The sequence below is a fragment of the Camelus ferus genome, chromosome 23, assembly GCF_009834535.1.
Source record: "Camelus ferus isolate YT-003-E chromosome 23, BCGSAC_Cfer_1.0, whole genome shotgun sequence".
NCBI classification, from domain to species: domain Eukaryota; kingdom Metazoa; phylum Chordata; class Mammalia; order Artiodactyla; family Camelidae; genus Camelus; species Camelus ferus.
In genome coordinates this window covers 30,740,169-30,760,730 of record NC_045718.1, presented here as the reverse complement: position 1 = coordinate 30,760,730, position 20,562 = coordinate 30,740,169, and the positions used below count along the sequence as shown (strand labels likewise).

The following is a 20,562-nucleotide window of genomic DNA, read 5'->3' as shown; positions in this document are numbered from 1 at the left end:
AGATTCAGAAAAGTGACAAGAATGCTTGCTATTGACACTTCAATTCAACGTGCTATTGTAGGTCCTAAGGCAATAAGGCGAAAAAGAAGAAAAAAAAGACGAGGAAATGAAAGCCAAGAGGTTTGGAAGAGGAGAAACTGTAATCATTCGTAGACTGTCTACTAATAAAGTACAAAGGAATTTTCAAAGTTTTATAATTGATAAGTAAATTTAGCTAGATTAAAATCAGTATTTGTAAATGAATTGCTTTTCCATAGTATAGCAATAGATTGAAATGTAATTAAATCATACCTACCATTTTTAGTAGTAATGAAAAATAAGGTACCTAGAAAAAATTATTTTTAAAATGGTACGTTTGACCTTTATGAAGAACATTATAAAATTAAGTATAATTTTAATTATAAAATGTAATATAAAATATATATAGAAAAACAAAGGGCCAGGAATATGTAAGCACTTTTTAAGAAAAAGAAAATTTGGGGGTCTCAGCTTATAGCTGTCAAAACTATGATAATTAAAAACAGTGTGATATAGAAACTAGGAAAAGCAAATAAAAATAATGAATCAGGGATGGATAATTTCATACATATTGAGTGTTGACAGACTTGGCGTTACAGATCAGTGAGAGAGATGGGGGTGTTCAGTAACGGTGCTGTGATGATTGTGTATCCTTATGGGGTGGGGACAGAAATTTGATTTGTCCTTAAACCAAAAATCAAGGATTTAGAACTTAATGTATGAATTGTAAGATTTGTGAAAACTTTAAGACTGTCAGTAAAAAGTATAAGAGAATTTTGTCATCTCCTTGGAGTAAAAGATTTCTTAAATAAGACATAACACAAATCGTAGAAAGATAGATAAATTAGATTATTTTAAAGTTGATAAACGGAAGTTCTTAAGACTTCATCAAGAAAGTGAAAAGGTAAGTCCAAACTAGAAGATACTTCCAAAACGCATAAAATGACAAGAGATTACTATCCAAAATGTGAAAAGAACTCCTAAACATTGCCAAGAAAATGGTAAACAATTCGGTTAAAAAAAAAAAAAAAAGAACAAAGGATTTGGATAGACATTTCAGTGAAAAGGCAACTGTTCAAGGTGTTTATAAACCAAATGGCACTCACAAAGTACTCAAAGAAAAAAGATTTAAGAATACTTAATAAAGCTATCCATGAACGAGTTCAAAGTACTTTGTCTTTGAAGGAAAAGTATTACCTTATTATTCATGTCATTAAGTATATTTGTTTAATATACCAGTGGGTATTTTTTCCACTGAAAAATACATGCAACGATTTCCAGAACCCTGAATTTTCCCTGCCTTGTAGAAGTATGGTGTATGGCTACAGGTCAATTGTAAGTAGTGATTTTGGATTCTGTTCTTATGAAAAGGTTTTTCAAACATTTATAAAGTATGCAGTTGGCTAACACAGGGTGAAAAGATTTTGGCTCTAATCCTGTTATGGGTTGGTGGTAGTTGTAGTTGTTTTATAAAGGAAGGTAACGTGGGTATTGAGTTTCAGAAAACAGTATTCTGACCTCACTGTGCCACTCACTTAATTGGGTAACATTTCTTTTTGTTGTTTTTTTGTTTTTTGATTATCATCATCAGTCATCCTACTTATCCTTAATAATGTATAACATTTCAGATAAAGCATTTATATGTGTCATGATAGAGGCAAAGGAAATGGGTAGCATTTCTTTACCTCTTAAAATTAGGTGATAATTCTTAAGTCCCTTTCAGCTTCAAAATTTCAGTAATAATATCAATTAGATCTATTTAGCATTTAAATAAACTCTCCATGTTTCAGATCTGCTTTTCAAAGTGCCTATCAAAAATTGACAGGATAGATACTTTGTTGTAAGATAAAGATTTAAAATTTAAGTTATAGGGAATTTTGATTACATCATCTTATTTTCTTTGTCATATTAGACTTTTAAAATACAAAGAAGAGCAAAATTACAAAGATGACATACCATCAGGGAATCGACCAGCAGAAAAGGAGACACAGAAATATAAAACATTTAGAACAACCTCTGTACCTTTGAAGTCAAAGAAAACAGAAGAAATTTATCAAGATTACAATCCAGGCATGTTGACTTATGTTTTTTTTTATGGAGATGGAAATAAGCTTTCATAGTATTAATAAAACAAGTGAAATATATTGAAATACTACAGTCTACTTTCAAAATGCACGGTTTGGTACTTTACTAATTCCATTAGTCATGGCAACTAGTGAAAATACGAAGTTTGCCTTTTAAAGGGAACATAATCTAAGCTCTGATTGTGATAATAAAAATAACAGTGATATTGGGGCCACCACCAAGAACATCTAGCATTTCTATAGCAATTTTCAGTTCAGATCACTTTCCTGCATACCATCTCATTTTGTGTGTGTGTGTGAGGTAAAGACCCTAAAGAGGAGGGTCAGCATTCTTTTAAGTCCCCAGTGTCTTCTGGCTGTGTTCTGACTTTATTCATCTTGTCTACCAGTATTCTGATTACTTCTCCACATATCTCCATTTTTTCGGTCTACCTTCTTCCAATTCCAAATTCTACCATTTACATTTTTTTTGAACCACAACTTTCTTTTTTATCCAGCTCTGTTATATCCTCACTTTTATAAAGGTTACTCTTTGGTCTCCATTCTCGTCTTAATTTCTTTGTGGATCAGCCACTCTGTTACCAATATCTTCAACTCCATTTTCCTATTTCTTTCCTCTGCACCTGGATTAGCAAAACAAACTAATCAATAAAATTGTCAATTTTCCTTGCTTACTAACTTGGGTTGGTAAGTGTTTTTTTTGTAGAACACTTACACAATCACATCAATTAGTATTTTTTTCCTGATTCGTGGTCCCCAGCGTCAGTAAGGCACTCAGTGCTGCCTTGTGTCATTTTATGTCTCTTTTTAGCTTTCCTTCTAGTTACACACAAAATCTGTTTAATCTGTCACAATTTAACCATAAGCCTATCTTACTTGATTATGCCTCCTACTTTATAAAACATAAAAATTGAAGATAGAGATAATCAAATGAAAACTTGCCTAACTTCTAGCTCCTCAGCCCCATCCACAGTACTTATCTCAGGGAGTAACTCTGCCTCCTCTCTTTGAAGGTTGTTCTCACCACATTAGTTTTGGAGCTCCTTTTTTGTCATGTCCCCAGGAACTTGAGGTCCATCCATTATCTTCTCTCTCGTCTTCCTTTCTACTGGTTCTTTTCTGTATGCACATAAATATGCGATAAGCTTAAAGCTTACCCATCTTAAAGAAAATAACTCAGAAATATCTTTGGTCCTGTGTTCCTTTCTTGTAATTCCCACTGTATGGTCAGACTTTTTGAAAGAGTTGCCTAGGCCTCCTGCCTCACTTCCTTCTGGTTCACTCCTCATCCTAGATTCTGCCTCCTCCATTCTACTGATAAGACTCTTTTTAAAGTCATCTATACCTCTGCATGGCTAATTCTTTATAAGAAGAATTGGTTTATAAATTTAAAAATCTTTGTTTTACCGAACTATTCTGTAATATTTTATTCTTTTGACCACTTATTTCCTTTCTTTACCCTTGACTTTTGAGGAAAAATATTCTCTTGGCTTTCTTTCTACTTTTTTAGCTGCTCTTTTTCACTCTTTTATGGATTCTTATTCCTTTGCCCTTTAAATGCTATTGTTTCTCAGGTGCTGTAGGTTCTGCCAGAATTAGGGTTTCTTTTCCTTTCTGGACTAGACCATAGTTTGATTATTTTTAATGATAATATATTTCCTCTTATATTCCTTATTAAATATACAGCCCTCTAATGACACCTGCACCCCAATGTTCATAGCAGCACTATTTACAATAGCCAAGACATGGAAACAGCCTAAATGTCCATCAACAGATGACTGAATAAAGAAGAAGTGGTATATTTATACAATGGAATACTATTCAGCTGTAAAAACTGACAACATAATGCCATTTGCAGCAACATGGATGTTCCTGGAGAATGTCATTCTAAGTGAAGTAAGCCAGAAAGAGAAAGAAAAATACCATATGAGATCACTCATATGTGGAATCTAAAAACAAACAAACAAAAACATAAATACAAAACAGAAACAGATTCATAGACATAGAATACAAACTTGTGGTTGCCAAGGGGATGGGGGGTGGGAAGGGACAGACTGGGATTTCAAAATGTAGAATAGATAAACAAGATTGTACTGTATAGCACGGGGAAATGTATACAAGATCTGGTGGTAGCTCACAGCGAGAAAGAATGTGATAATGAATATATGTATGTTCATGTATCACTGAAAAATTGTGCTCTACACTGGAATTTGACACAACATTGTAAAATGACTATAACTCAATAAAAAAATGTTAAAAATACACAGCCCCCTAAATATGGATGATACCTGAAATTTCCTATGCCTGAAGACAGATATGTTAGATTTCCTGAGGGGACTTGAGCTGCAGAACTTTCAGCCTTGATTGGGCAAGACTGTTTCTATGTTAAAACAGAGAGAGGGCCTGGGCTTTATAAGTGTTTGTAGGCCTGAAGGAATTCCCATCAGATGTCTTTTATGTTCCCTGGGAAATGTCATGAGATCAGTTGAAATAGAGAGATTGGAAGGTAAAGGTAGCAGATTTGAGGAGCATGGAGAAAATCTGAAATAGCCATTGAAGAGCCAGAAGAGCAAGTTAACCACACAATCATGAGATTGCAGGTTTATGTTAAGGGAGTGTTTATGGTTAATTAATGTGAATTTTAGTGGTTATTAATCTATCCATTTGCGGACGTTTCTTTGATAACACTGGCTGTAGGCACATAGGGCACACAGTCCAGTTCATGCAGGGCTGGTGTTTTGCCATATAGGTGAGTCCAAAAGAAAAGGAGAGTTTAGGATATTGGCATGAGTGTTGTTGGAGACAATATAACCTCAACTGGATAAAGAGAAAAATGAAAAAAAAAATAGAAAGTTGATGGATTGTGAGACAGTAATGGGGCAGTGAAGTGGAAGTACTGAAGAGATTAAAAAAACGGTGATATCGAGTGTATCAAGCAAGCTGGAAGGACAAAGGCCAATGATGACAAGCATTAGGATGTAATCTTGGGAGTGGTTATTTGAAGTGATCTAGAGATGAGAGAGGTCTAGAAATTGGAGGAGGGGAGCATGGTATCAGACAGGTCTTAATTCATGAATCCTTAAGTCTTCCAGAATGATGGCAAGTTTAGTATGGAGAAAGTAGTCTCTCTCTGGAGCCAGGATTCTAGATTGAGTGACCAGGCAATTGGTGGATGTCAGTGAAGAATGGAAGAATATGATGTAACAAAAAGGCATGAGCTTCAGAGGAGTGGGATTTTTTGTGTTTAAAGAGGGCAAGTTGTAATGATTTCAAAATGGTAAATGAGGAACAAGGAGGAAAACAAGCCACTTTCCAATCTTGAGGTACTTAGGGTATTGGGGTATTAATAACCACTGCTTGAGGGGGTTCAGTGTTAGGAAATAACTAGGTTTCAATTAAGGCAAGGAGGTGGGAGAAACTGTTATCTCACATAGACTTTCCACTGAAGCCCGTATTTTCTCCTTGTGATCTACCGAACAATCCTTCTGTCTTCCTGTCTTTTTCTCAGCCTTGTCCCCTACCCCACAATTAAAAACCTTACCGTCACTCAACATTTGATTCCTTGGAATGGAACAGGTATGTATTCCCCTCTGATTATACAAATGGGAGATTCTCTCTCTCTCTCCTGAATTAGAACTGTTGGCTGAAATAGAGCTTATTGGGCATTTCACTTGTACTTAATTTGTTTTGTTTGTGATTATTGTGTCTTATCCCATGCTTGATTATAGCTCATTACCTTATACTAAATGAATATTTGCTAAATCAATGAATAGAAAAAGTAAAATTTATTTCCTTTGAAAAGCCCTGTGTTCAGTAATTTCCCCATTCTTCTTCATGTTCAAAATTCACTAGTCAGGTAAGTCATAGAAGGAATGTGAGAAATAGGCCCTATGTTACTTTTCAGCATTTGTATCTAAACATTTTCTGGGCTCAGTTATTAAATGACATTTAATAAAAGGGTTTTTTGTATGTATTTATTTCACATAAGGATTCACATTTAAAAGATTTGTTATAATAATGAGATTATTAACATGTACCTCAGTAACCATGTGTAACATGTTACAGAAACCAGTAACCAGTAATTTAAACCTTTGAGGTGCTTACAGTAATAATTTTCAATTCAAAGGTGAGTAAAGTAAGGTGGACAAGTAATTAGACAATAAGTTACAGAACTGTGAGTGATAAAGGCTTGTAATTGAGCTTGGAACGAAGGCAGTTTGACTCAGAGTTAGTGCCCTTAAATACTGTAATGACATTATGATCGACTATATTGCTTGGTATATGAAATTACCAGGGTGTTATTATAGCTCATGTTGGTTATTCAGTTAATAATGGTTTTATTTTCAGACTTTCAGGATAGTAGAACTCAACAAGATATATGTGCTCCAGAACGGGTTCCCCATAAGAATAAAGAGAAATCAAAGGAAAAGGATCAAACTCATGCTTGTCCAGAAGTTAGAAAAGAAAGGCTCGTGTCGTATGATAGAACAGGTATGTGTATCACTGACCCAGCTTGTTTAGAAGGCACCTCACTTTAAAAAATTATTCTGTGGTTTTGTGTGCTTATGTTGGACACTGATTTTAGAAGAAACAGTCTTACTGAATTTTATGTTTGGTTGCCTATAGGATTGTAAAAACTTTAAAAATTGTTTTTGAAAACTTAAAATATCATTAGATTAAAAAATTGACAGAGACTGTTCAGTGACTACTTAATTGAGGAAAGTCCCTGAAGGTTATGGTATAGAACTATAGATAAAATAAAGTAGTATGGTTTTGTTTTATTCTGTAAAACTTGATGATATCATCATATTTAATAATTTTATGTTTTTGTCTAACTTGGAGTTTAAACCCCCAAATGAAGAATTGATTAAAACATATTTTCTTCCACTAACATTTTCCAGTTTGTACTTTCTCTACTTGAAATTTTTATTTGTATTAATATTTTAAATTTTATAGGAAAAAACAAACTTTTCTATTTTTCACTGAGATACCATGGTCCAAGGAAGACTTATCATGAAAGTATTGAAGCTTAAACTTCAGGGCCCCTGACTTATACAAACTTCATTAAAAAAAAAAACCAAAAACGAAAACTCAAATTATGAATGCCTCAGACTGGAAAAAATGCACATGAACGTGGTGGTGTTCATGCCTTGTCTAATCCTCTCCCCTTGAGTATGGGCAGGACTTGTGACTGCTTCTAACCAATAGAATATGGAAAAGGTCATAGGCTGTCACTCCTGTGATTTTATCACATTATGTAACACTCTATCCTGCTAGCAGACTCCTTCGAGAGTCTTTCCTCTAGTGACTTTGAAGTAAGCTGCTATGACTTCTATAGCCACGAGAAGATGGTTGGAGAAGATACATGATATGATTTCAAATTCTTGAATTAATTGAGACTTGGTTGTGACCTAACTTGTGATCTGTCCTGTTCCATGTACGCTAGAGAAAAATGTATATTCTGCTCCTTTTGGATAGAATGCTTTTTTTGCATCTATTAATTCAGTCTGATCTAATGTGTTATTTAAATCCAATGTTTTCTTACTGATTTTCTGTGTAGAAGATGTATCTATCCATTGATGCAGGTGGGGTCCTTTACTATTATATATTGCTTTCAATTTCTCCCTTTAATTTTGTTAATATTTTCCTTACATACCTTGGTGCTCCTCTGTGCATATACATTTATAAATGTTACATCTTCTTGCTGAATTGACCCCTTTATCATTATCTAATAACCTTTGTCTTTTATTACAGTCTTTGTTTTGAAGTCTGTTTTGTCTGATATAAGTATAGCTACTCCAGCTTTCTTTTCATTTCCATTTCCATGGAATGTCTTTTTTTCATCCTTCACTTTCAGTCTGTGTGTGTCCCTTCATTTGAAGTAAATCTCTAGTAGGCAGCATAGAGATGGGCTTTTTTCTTTTAAAATCTATTCAGCCCCTCTTTGTCTTTTATGGCAAATGTAGTCCATCTGTATTTAAAGTAATTATTAATTGTTGTGTACTTATTGCCATTTTGTAATTTTTTGGGGGGGCAGTTTTTGTAGTTCCTCTCTGTTCCTTACTTCTTTTTCTCTCTTCCCTTGTATTTTGGTGGGTTTTTTTAGTGATATATTTAGAGTCCTTTCTCATTTTTCTTTTGTATATTTACTATCAGTTTTTTCTTTGTGATTACCATGAAGGTCATATATAATATCCTATGTAAGTAGTAGCCTGTTTTAAGTTGGTAGCGAGTTAGATTTGAATTCCACATTTCAAAGCTTTATCTTTTACTATCTCCCATGTTTTATACTTTTGATGACACATTATGTCTTTTTCTTTTATGCATCCTTTAATTATCGTAATTTTAGTTAATTTTATTACTTTGGTTTTTTTAACCTTCATGCTTGCTTCATAAGTGTTTGATCCACTACCTTTTTATATATTTACACCTTTGCCTGTGAGGTTTTTACTTTCATTTATTTTCTTATTATTTTTAGTGCCATTTCCTCTCAGCTTACAGAAGTCCCTTTAATATTTTGTATAGGGCTGGTTTAGTGGTGATGGTTTAGTTCTGCTTATCTGGGAAACTATTGATCTCTTCTTCACTTTTGAATGATAACCTTCCTGGGTAGAGAATTCTTGATTGGAAGTTTTTTTTCTTTCAGCAGCTTCAATATGTCATGCCACTCCATTTTGGCCTATAAAGTTTCTGCTGAAAAATCTGCTGATAACCTTATGGGGTTTTTCTTGTACATAACAACTTGTTTTCTCTTGTTGCTTTAGGATTCTCTATTTATCCCTAACTTTTACTGTTTTATTTATAATGTGTTTTGGTGTAGGTATCTTTGGGTTTTAATTATTTGGAACTCTATGGGCTCCCTAAAACCAGATGTCTGTTTTTTCCCCAGATTAGGGAAATTTTTGGCTAGTATTTCTTTAAATAATTTTTCTGGCCCTTTCTCTCTTATTTTTCTGGGATCCCTAAAATACAAATATTGTTCTACTTGATGTTGTTCTAAAGTTCCCTTAAGGTATCTTCACTTTTTAAGACCTTTTTATTATTTTGCTGCTGTGCCAGGATGGGTTCCATTGTTTTGTCTCCAGTTCACTGATTCATTCATATACCTCATCTGGGATGCTGTTGAATCCTTCTAACATATTTTTCAGTTCAGTTATAACTTCTCTTTGGTACTTTTAATATTTTCAGTCTTTTTATTGGGGTTCATACTGTGTTCATCCATTCTTCTCCTGAGTTTGGTGACTGTTTACAACCATTACTTTGAACATTTTCCCAGGTAGATTGCTTACCTCCAATTCATTTAGTTCTTTTTCTGAGGTTTTGTGTTGTTTGTTCAATTGGAACATATACTTCTGTCTCCTCATTTTTCCTAATTGTCTGTCTTTATTTCTGTGTATTAGGTAAATTAGCTATCTCTTTCAGTCTTGAAGGAGCAGCCTTTTTAAGAAGATGTCCTGTGGGGCTGAGAGTCACAATACTGCCTAGCCACCAAAGCTAGGTGATCACAGTATGTTCTTTATGTGGACTATGTGTGCCCTCCTGATGTGATGGATCTTTGGCTACTGTGGGTTGCTGGTGGATTGGCTGACTTACAGACTGCAGGGCCTGGCCACACTGCTGCAGGACACTGATGGGCAAGGCTGGTCCCCATACCAGCTGCAAGGCCTGGATGATGTTGTTGTGCAGCTTGGTGTATGGGGCTATCATTTGGCTGGCTGTGAGGTCCACCCATGTTGCAAGGGTGGGCAGGACTCTAATTGGTCAAACCTATTGGCTCTAACAGGTTAGATGGAGAATTCCAAAATGGTGCCAACCAGCACCTGCATTAGCAAGGTAGCCTGAGATTACAAATATGGCTCCTTCCAGTGTCTCAGTTCCAGGGGAGTATCCCAACTGGTTCCTGCCTCTCCAGCAGATGCTTCAGTATTAGTAAGTGTGTCCCCTTCATGTACTTTTCATCCTGGTGTTTTTGCACTGGTTTTCAAGTTGGTTGAGTCTGCATTGCAAGCTTTTTAGGAGCAGGGTTTCCATTTCCTGCAGTTTTGTAGTTTTCCTGGACGTATTCCTTGTTTTCAAAGGCAAGTGTTTTAGGGACTCATCTCTTCTGTGCAGGATCTAGGGGATGGGGGTCCCTGATGTTGAGCTCAGATCCCTTCTCCTTAAGGAGAAGATCCATACCTTGTGATCACACCAGATTGTGGATCACCACAGCTGGGGTGTGGGTTTTCTGCCTCTCCATCATCTTGATGCTTGATACCTTTTACCCTTCATCATGGAAACTTTGTTCATCCAGTTTTCAGATCCCTTTCTGGGGGAATTATTCTATATGTAGTTTAGATTTGTTGTGTCTGTAGTAGGAGGTGAGTTTGGAATCTTCCTATGTTGCCATCTTGAACCATTCCTATCCTTTGATTTCTTCTTCGACCATTGGTTATCTTGTAAAATGTTGCTTATTTCCATAATTTTGAATTTTTTCAGTTTTCTGTAGTTGATTTCTTGTTTCACACTGTGTGGTTGGAAAAGATGCTTGATATGACTTTAATCTTCCTAAATTTGTTCAGTCTTATTTTGTTGCCAAATATATGATCTCTCCTGGATAATGTTTCATGTGCAATCAAAAAGAATGTGTATTCTGTTGTTTCAGGGTGGAATGTTCTGTATTTATCTATTGAGTTCATCCAGTTTAATGTGTCTTTCAAGGCCAGTATTTCCTTGTTGATTTTCAGTCTTGATGTTGTATCCATTGATGGAAGTCATATTAAAGACCACTACTATTATTGTGCTGATGTCATCTCTCTCTTTAGCTCTGTTAATAGTTGCTTTGTATATCTAGGTGCTCCTATGTTGGATTCATAAATACTTACAAATGGTATATCCTCTTGCTCATTGGCCCTTTCATCATTATATAAATGCCCTTTGTCCTTTATTACTGTCTTTGTTTTAAAGTTCATTTTGTCTGATATGGGTATAGCTACCTCAGCTTCCTTTTTGTTTCCATTTGCATGGAATATCTCTTTCTATACTATCAGTCTGTATGTCCTTTCTTCTGAAGTAAGTCTCTTGTAGGCAGCATATGGATGAGTCTTTGTTTGTTTTGTTTTAATCCATTCAGCCACTTTGTATCTTTTGATTGGAGAATTTATCCATTTACATTTAAAGTAATATTGATAAGTATATACTTATTGCCATTTTGTTCATTTTGGGGGGCTGTTTTGTAGTTCCTCTCTGTTCCTTTATTCTTCTCTTGCTCTTTTCCTTTGTCGTTTGATGACTTTCTTCAGTGCTATGTTCAGATTCCTTTCTTTTATCTTCTGTATATCTACTGTAGGATTTTGCTTTGTGGTTACTATGAGGCTTACATGTAACATTCTAAAGCTCTGCATTTTTACTCTACTCTCCACGTTTTGTTTTTGATCTCACATTTTACATCTTTTTATCTTATGCATCCCTTCACTAGTTATTGTTATTATAGTTTTTTTTTTTTACTATTTTTGTCTTTTAACCTTCATACTACTTTTATAAATGATTAATCCAGTACATTTACTATATATTTACCTTTCTGATGACATTTATTCTTTTATATGTTTTCTTGTTGCTAATTAGCACCCTTCTTTTCAGCTTAAATAAGTCCCTTCAATATTTCCTTTAAAGCCAGTTTAGTGATGATGAACTTTTTTAGCCTTTCCTATGTTTGGAAATGTTTGGAAAATTCTTTAAGTTTTCTTCAATTCTAAATAATAGGGTGGATGGTATATAGCTCAGTGGCAGTGTGCACGCCTATCATGCACAAGGTCCTGGGTTCAATAAAAAAAAGTAAGCCTAATCACCCCCCCAAAAAAATCCTAAAAAATAAAATAAAATAAATTTTGAATAATAATTGAGTAGAGTATTCTTGGTTGAAAGTATTTTCTTTCAGCATTTTGAATATATCATTCCACTTGTTTTCTAGTCTGCAAAGTTTCTGCTGAAAAATCTGTTCATAGTCCTTTGTACATAATAAGTTGTTTTCTCTTGATGCTTTTAAGAGTCTTTCCTTATCTTTATCATTTGACATTTTAATTACAGTGTGTCTTGGTGTGGGACTCTTTGGGTTAATTTTGTTTGGAACCCTCTGGGCTTCCTGAATCTGGATATCTGTTTCCTTCCCCAGGTTAGGGAAGTTTTCAGCCATTATTTCTTCAAATTATTTTTCTGGGCTTTTCTATTTCTTTTCTCCTTCAAGGAGAAATATAATGCAAATATTAGTTTGCTTGATGTTGTCCCACAAGTCCCTTAAGCTATCTTCACTTTTAAAATTACTTTTTCTTTTGCTCTGATTGGGTGGGCTCCAGTGACTTTTCTTCTAGTAAGTTTGCTAATCCTTTCTTCTGCTTCATCTAGATTGTTATTGTACCCCTATAGTGTATTTTTCAACTTAGTTATTATATTTTTCAGCTCTGTGACTTCATTTTGGTACTTTCTTATATCTTCTATCTCTTTGTTGAAGTTATCACCGTGTTCATCCATTTTCTCAAATTTGGTGAGCATCTCTATGATCATTACTTTGAACTCTTTTCCAGGTAAATTATTTTATGTCAATTTTATTAAGAATTTTTCCTGAGATTTTACTTTATTCTTTTGTTTGGAACATATTCCTCTATTTCCTCACTTTTCCTGACTTTCTGTGTTGTTTTCTATGCATTAGATGAAACAACCACCTCTCACGGAATAGTGGCCTCATGTAGGAAATAAAGCTTGTTGTTCAACCCTGCCCTAGCTCTTGGTTGTCTCTTAAATCTCTGTAATTGTCCAAGCAGCCTATTTTGTTTTTAATAGTTCTAAGTGATTGAGGCGGTGCCAAGACCTGTCAGTCTAAAGGGAGGCATCTTAGTCAGAGCCTAGTTTTAGGCTGATTGAAAGCAAGACCCTCAGGCAGTGGTTCTTAAAGTATTCAGATATATGAGGCCACAAGTGTATGTCCCATGGGCTACCAGAGCCAGGTTATCTGGAATTGTCTCTGGGTGGTAGTCACAAAAATTGAGGCTCCAGCAAGTGTATAAGCTCTCTCCTGGGAGATATCAGTGAGCTGTAGACACACTGAGTGCCTGGGTCTGTTGCCTCTTGATGTGCCCTGGAGGTGGTAGCTGTTTAAGAATTCTTTTTCTATTGGTTACAGTTCTGTGGGACCCATGAGCATAAGATCTGATGGCCACCAGATCTAGACCATGTAGAGGTGTCTCCTGCCAGCAGCTGCAAAAATCAGGGTGCCAGAGTATAATCTCCTGTCAGGGAGATACCAGTGAACTGGCACAAGGCAGAGAGAGAGAGCATTATGACTGTGTCTACCAGTCTCTGTTCCCAGAGAGCACTTTCTTAGTCCACTAGATATGTGTCAAACCGGAAGCCTGCCCCTCAGGCCAAAGCTCCTTGGCAGGCAAATAGACCTTTTTCACAGAAACACTGCAGGTGTGTTTCAGTCTGCTGTCTGTGCGATGCCCTAGGGGCAATAGCCAGCCAAGAACTGTCTCTGATTTTTACAGTTTCAAGGAACTGGGAACTCAGACTCCCCTGGCTTCCAGAGACCATGATCAAAAGGCATCCCCTGGTGGTAGCTTTAAAAATCAGAGCACTAGGAACATGCAAAAGCTCCCTTCTGAGAGATAATGGTGCTCTGGAGTGTGGCAGAGGAATAGCGTGAAGATGGTGATCGCTGGCTATAGTGAGGCAAAGGAAGAGCCCCCAAATGGTGCCTGACGAGTAGATGAAGGTAGAGGGAGAGTCAAAAGATGGTGTTCACCAGTCTCTGTCCCTGGAGAGTGTTCCAGCAGGCTCTCAGATGTGTGTGTTAAATTAGATACCTGCCCCTTAGGCCAACCCTTTAATATATACAAATGAACCTCTTTGACTTAAAGTCTGAGTATGATCAGCTGCCTCTGAGCTGGGCTCTGGTGTGGGTAAATCCAAGTGTACAAGCCCTTTAAGAGCCATTTCTCAGGTCACTGCAATCTTTTGGGTCTTATGGACACAAGCTCCATTGGTTTTCAAAACTTGATGTTTTTAAAGCTCATCCCTTAGGTTCAGGTCTTAAAGTTAGGATGCCCAATGTGAGGTTCAAAACCTTTGCTCCTCAGGGAAAAGCTCTGGAATTTGAGTTCCCTCCTGTGGGTTGTGCGTTGCTGCACCAGAGGTGGGATTTATGGCAAGATTGTGTCTCAGCCTCTCCTACCCACTTCACTGTGGTTTTCTTCTTTGTGCAAGATGTAGTTGTTGCTCAGCCAGAGGAAATTTAAGAGAAAATTGTTCCCTATATATCAATAATTCAGAGGAAACTGCTCCATATGTAGAAGTGTCCATAAGAAGAGGTGAATTCAGGATCTTCCTACGTTGCCATCTTGAACCAGAACTCCCTATATTCTTGACTCAATGTAAGGTGAATATAGACCAGTCTCCTCAAATTTCTGAGATAAAGAATTAATGTCTTGGATTAGACCATACACCTAAGCATGCTAGAGAATTATATCACTCTCCAGTGTTAAGTATATAACATATTGTCTATTTTTAGTAAATACCTATGATTTTTTCAGTTCTGAATCAATCTTTTTAGAAAAAAATTTTCCCCAGCTTTTTGAAAGATGTTCTTTAAATTGATTACATATTCTGAAAAATCATTATTTTTTTGTCCTAAATTGCTTCCATTTCCCAACAATTTATCAAATCTATTAAATTTGCTTAATCATCATGAATAATGGATTTATTAATTTATACTTTTATAATATTGCATAAGAGGAATACCCTTACAAACAGTTGATATTTTCCAGCTTTTAATTTTTTGCCAGTTGGGTGAGAACAGCTTTTTCATTGTCATTTTAATTTGCAGTTCCCTGATTATTAATAAAGTTGAACTTTTTTTTACATGTTTACTGACTATTTGTGTTTTCCTTTAAATTGTTTGCTCATCTTTCTATCAAAATGTTTATTTCTTATTGATTGGAAAGAATTCTTTAAATATTTGGTATATTAATCTCTAAACTCTTATATAGATTATCAACATTTTCTCCCAATATATTAGTTATGTTTTAACTTTGTTTCTGGCAGCTTTTCTTCTGTGTAAATTGCTGAGTTTGTGGAAGTAAAATTTATTATTGTTTTCTTTTTTATATGCTTTGATTATTTTTCAGGAAGTCTTTACTACCCCAGGTTTATAGACATACTTTCCCATATTTTCTTTTAATACTTCTGTAATTTGCTTTTGCACATTTATTTTTCTAATCTATCTATAATTTATGCTTGCCTACAACTGCATGTTTTTTCAAATGGTTAACCACTTTCCCATTATGATACAAACAGTTAATCATTCCTCCATTGATTTGAAATACCACCCTATTTACTTACTAGATGGTTTTTATAAATAGTCTTATCTCTAGGCTCTAATCTGTTCTACTGACCTGTTTTCTTTTGCCAACACCATACTACTTTGGTTTCTGTAGGTATATGTTTTTACATCTGAGTATGTAATATTACATATCCTTTTGGTTAGACATACATAGTATGTGCTGTCTCCTTATAGTAGTTTTTAGTACCTCCCCTTCTCTGTTTTACACCTGTTAGATATAAAATTAAATATTTTAAATGTATTTTCATGTGTAAGCATCTGACAGGGCTCAGACTACAGTGAGATAAGTGAGATAGGTGCCTAGGGCACAAAATATAGAGGCACTTACTCTTAGTGTCATGCAGTGCCTTATCCTAGTCCTGACACTGTTTTATACAGTAGCTGAAGCCTCATTTAATTCTTAGTAAAGAAGTTGTTTTGATCAGCTGGTGTTTGTGATTTCTGGAGGACCAGATTATCTTGAACTACTTCTTAGCATTGTTAGTTTTGTCAGTATGGCTTTTAAGAGCTAACAGGATAACCCATAGAGCATGTTGAATAAAAGCCAAGAAAAGAGAATGTTTTAAGGAGAGAATTATTAGTTACTAAGAGATCAAGAAGGACTAGATCTGTTCCTGGTGTCTTCTCTTGCTAACTGCCTGTGTAATTATGGAATTATGTCTTTTGCAATATCTTTCTTAAATGAAAAAATATTATGCCTTCTGTCCAGCTTCTGTTAAAGTTGATTTTAAGCTATATTTTATTTTCCAATTATATAGTGTTTGTGTAAACTTGAAGTATAAGGTACCATTTATGTTTTCTCTCTATGTATAAATATTTGGAATGTTATACATTATCCTTAAATAATGGTCATATTTGCACTTACTCAATTTTTTTGACATTCTATACCAGAACCAAAGGATGATGATGTGATAACACATATTATTAGGCTAAGAGAAAAGTTTGGTTGGCAAACAGTATTACCACAGTACAATTTGGAATATAGATGTTTCAAAACTGCAGTTCAGAAGATAATTCTAAAGGTATTATTTGTTTTATTCAATTTTTAGTATAAAGTTAATATTCAAAACTGTACATTAATATTTGTTTCCTTCATTTTAGACGTTGTATCAAAATCAGACATTATTATTACATGAATATCAAATAACAATCATTATTTTATGGTAAATGGTTATAAAAATGTTTGGCATAATTTCATTTCACTTATTTAAAGACTGAAGAACAAATCAGACATCTCCTTTAAGTTTGAATCTACACTTATGTTCCTGTTGATTAGTTTGTGATTTAAAAGAAATCCTAATGTACTTTGTAATGTTTGATCCTTTTCACTTTCGTACTCCCTGGTACTGCTTTTCTAATCTCATTATGTTTCTGTTTTCTTATGTTTGTATTTTCTTCTTACCCATTATTGATTTCATCTTGTCCAAGGTCACATGACCAGAAGTAGAAACTGTGATAAGAACTAAGTCTGCCTTCTGTGGCCTCATTTATTATATAGTTGATCTAAGATGGAACAGGATCATCTCTTCCTACTTTCAGATCAGGGATTCTCAAAGTGCAGTCCTCAGGCAAGCAGCATTAGCAACACCTTGGAAAATATTAGAAATATATATTCTCATCTTTACCTCAGACTTTCTGAATCTGAAACTCTGTGGGTAGAGCTCAGCAATCTGTATTTTATTAAGCTCTCCAGGTGATTCTGATGCACAATTGAGAACCACTGTTATAGACGAGGGGTCAGCAAAATTGTTTTGGGAAGAATCACTTAATAAATATTTTAAGCTTTGCAGGCTATATGATTTCTGTTACAGTTACTCATTTCTGTCATTGTAGTGCAAAAACAGGGATAGACAATGTGTAAACAAATGAGTGTGGCTGAATTCCAATAAAACTATTTAAAAAATAGGCCTCTGGTCTTGGCCATAGTTTGTTAATCCCTTCTCTAGCCTGTTTCTATGAGGATAAATGGACTTTTGATCATTATTCAGAGGCAACATTAATTTGAAGTACATGCATGATGGAATCAGATTCACCTAGTTTTGAATCTTGTTTAAATGCTCACTCTGTTATTTTGGGCAAGTTCCTAACTTCTCTGAGCTTTAGTATCTTTGACCTTGAAATGGAGATAATAGTAAGTACTTGGAGTAAGTACTTAGAGATAATAGTACTTAGAGAGCTGTGAAAATTAAGTGAGATAATGCTTGTGGCATGGTGACTGGCATTGGGAGTTTAAAAAAAATAGCCATACATGAGCTTAATATCATAAGCCTTCTATGGACTCTTTAATAGGGTATGTTTCATTTGTATGTGAAGAAAGGATTGAGAATATTAGAAAAAACCCACTTGTTTTTAATTGAAAAAGAATAATTTAATTAGAACATTCTTGTGCTTCTATAATTAGATTATTTAATTATATATATGATCCATTTAGAGTAATTGTGTCTACATTAAGTTTTTAGTGACCTCAACTTTTTGGAGACATAATTTAGAACAAAAATGGATCAAGTAGTCAAATAATTATAACAAAGTTCACGTACTTTATAAGTCATCACTCAGAGCTTGCTTCATTTTATTTGCAGTTTTAAACTTGTTTTTTAAGGTTTCTAAGTGCACATTAAATCAGAAGTCAAAATAAGAAAGTGTAAAACCGAGATAATTGAGAGGAAACAGTGTCTTTAAGGAAGAAAAAAAATTTTTTTAAGTAAAACTAGATCCAAAATTTTAAATTACAGTAATTAGAAATTGTTCACTTACTCAATTCAACAGCTTCTGAAGGCATCACTGAATTGTTATAAAGAATACTAAATGCTTTTTATAATAAAATTTAATTTTTCAGAAAAGGCTAAATTAACTTTCATGTAGAGTTTTTATCGACAGAGTTAGAAGTTTCAAAGCTAAAAGAAATAAACTTTATTTAAAACTTTTTTTAATGTGGAATGTCTGATTTCTGAGTAATGCCAGGTGAAGAAAGAAGAGGTGCTTAGTATATTGCAATAGCTCAGAACGTGGATTTAGAGTCAGACTTGTATTCATCCCTACTGTGCCACTTCCTGACTTTGTGACTGTTCTCAAATTACCTAACTTCTCAAAATATTAATTTCCATATTGATTTAATGAAATTAAAAAGATCAAGCTTTCATCTCAAATTTAAGAGAATAACTCCGTAAAGGTAACGTATGTGAAACACTTATGAGAAGGTATGTCATCAAGTCCTTTGGTTAATAAGCATATAGATCAGTTTTCATGAATGTTTTATCACCACATTATGTATAAGAATGAAGAAAATTTAATACATTTACTCTAAGAGATTGATCTTGTTGAACTTTGATTAGACACAATTTGATGTTAGCTTCATTCAATAATATTCTTATTTTTAATCTATATTAAAATTGTTTCAATTTACTGAATAATCTGTTCAGCCATTTTACTACTTATTTGGTCAAGTTAATTAAAAAAACTTTTTCAACCCTAGGAACCTTTGAAAGATGATGGAGAATTTGTGTATTGCCTCCCTCGGAAAACTTCTGAAGTTCTTTATAATCCGTATGATCTTCAGGTAGTCTCTGCCCACAGAGCTAGACGTTGCAAAGAATTTTGGATTATTACTGCTTCATTTGTCTCAAAGGTAATATAACAATGGATTTTTTCAACTTTTAGAATCATACTAGAAAAATTTTATTCACTTTATAATTTAATTGGATAAACTTATCTTTTTGGGTTTTAGACAAACCTGGTTATTTGAGGAACAGTTTATGTTTAAGGACCTTTTGGGGATAAAGTTTTTTAATAGGAACTTTTTTTCTTTTTCGTAGAATTTTAAGTTTGAGGATTCAATTTTAAGAATTTTTTTCTCTCTCATATACTTTATTAATACTGAGTATAATTTTTTAAAGGAAGAACTAGAAAACATGTACTTGCTGGCATAATAAGAATTGTAATAATAAAAGAAAAGATTATTTCCTCAGATTTGTCAGAAACTTCATTCCCAGATCTAGGAATCCCCCTATTACACTTTCATATAGTAATTTGATAAGTGTTGTCATAGCTTATCACAAGTTGTAATTATACAATTACTTGTTTTGATCATTTGTTTAGTGTTTGTGTGCCTTCCTCTGCCATCCCAACCTCTAAGTATATATGGGCAGGGCTACATGTAAGTAAAGTAAACCCATATATGCAGATATGGAAATACCTCTAATATGCATTATCAACTGAAAATGGAAGGAAAAACTTCCATATAAATATAAATATGCACATAAATGCATATGTGCTGATATAGGCAACTTTTTTTTATGGAAGAAATTTAAGAAAATATTATATTTGGATGGGGGAGAGGGACTCTTGGGAAGAGGTGAAGGGCATGTTGTTTTTGAGTTTTAAAATAAGGTACCTGGGTAATGGAATTATTATCCACTTTGAAACTACTGCATCCCTGTAGTTAAAATTAAGTACTTATATAAATATTACTTTTATAGAAAACGTGATAGTTATGAGACTCAAGATTGAATAGCTGTTTGTGAAAAGTATCTCAGCGTGAAGATGTTTCTGTTATTCTCTCTTAACTGGAGTATGAGAAACAGCTTCAGAAAATGGCAAGTATAGAAGCAGTATGTGAAGGGAAATAAAGTTTGAGTGTAGATGAAGTAGCAGAGGTCAGATATAAAAAAGATTAATTATAAAGGAATCAATGTGCTGTACACCAGAAATTGACCCAACATTGTAAACTGACTATACTTCAATAAAAAAAAAAGGTAATTAGTTATGAGCCAAATACAGCTTTTCTTAATTTCTTGAAAATAATGCATGTTTTTTCAAGAAGTAAGTCACGTTTTGTGCTTTTTATGTGCAGGTTATTAAAATAGGTGGTGTAGAAGAAATAGAACTTGTACCTTCTTTGGAATGGCTACTAGAAAGAAGATGTTATTATTTGTTACAACAATTCAAGATATTTTCTAATTTTCGGTGAGATGAATGAAAATGAAACCAATTATTTGTAGTATGATACTGGTGAAATTTCAATTGCCTGGATAACGTCTGGGTTCTACTACAGTAATGTTATATTCATGGGTAATTGTAGAGGAAATGGGA

General features: G+C 34.3%; 1 protein-coding gene across 1 annotated transcript in view; it reads left to right on the top strand.

Annotated features, from left to right (window-relative positions):
* DNAH14 (dynein axonemal heavy chain 14) overlaps nt 1-20,562 on the top strand; it is a 259,414-nt gene that overhangs the window by 3,302 nt on the left and 235,550 nt on the right. The window contains exons 2-6 of the mRNA XM_032466614.1: nt 1,931-2,092; nt 6,466-6,593; nt 16,366-16,496; nt 18,947-19,099; nt 20,324-20,436. Of these exons, the coding sequence (XP_032322505.1) occupies nt 1,931-2,092; nt 6,466-6,593; nt 16,366-16,496; nt 18,947-19,099; nt 20,324-20,436 (687 nt within the window). The remainder of the gene's footprint in view (nt 1-1,930; nt 2,093-6,465; nt 6,594-16,365; nt 16,497-18,946; nt 19,100-20,323; nt 20,437-20,562) is intronic.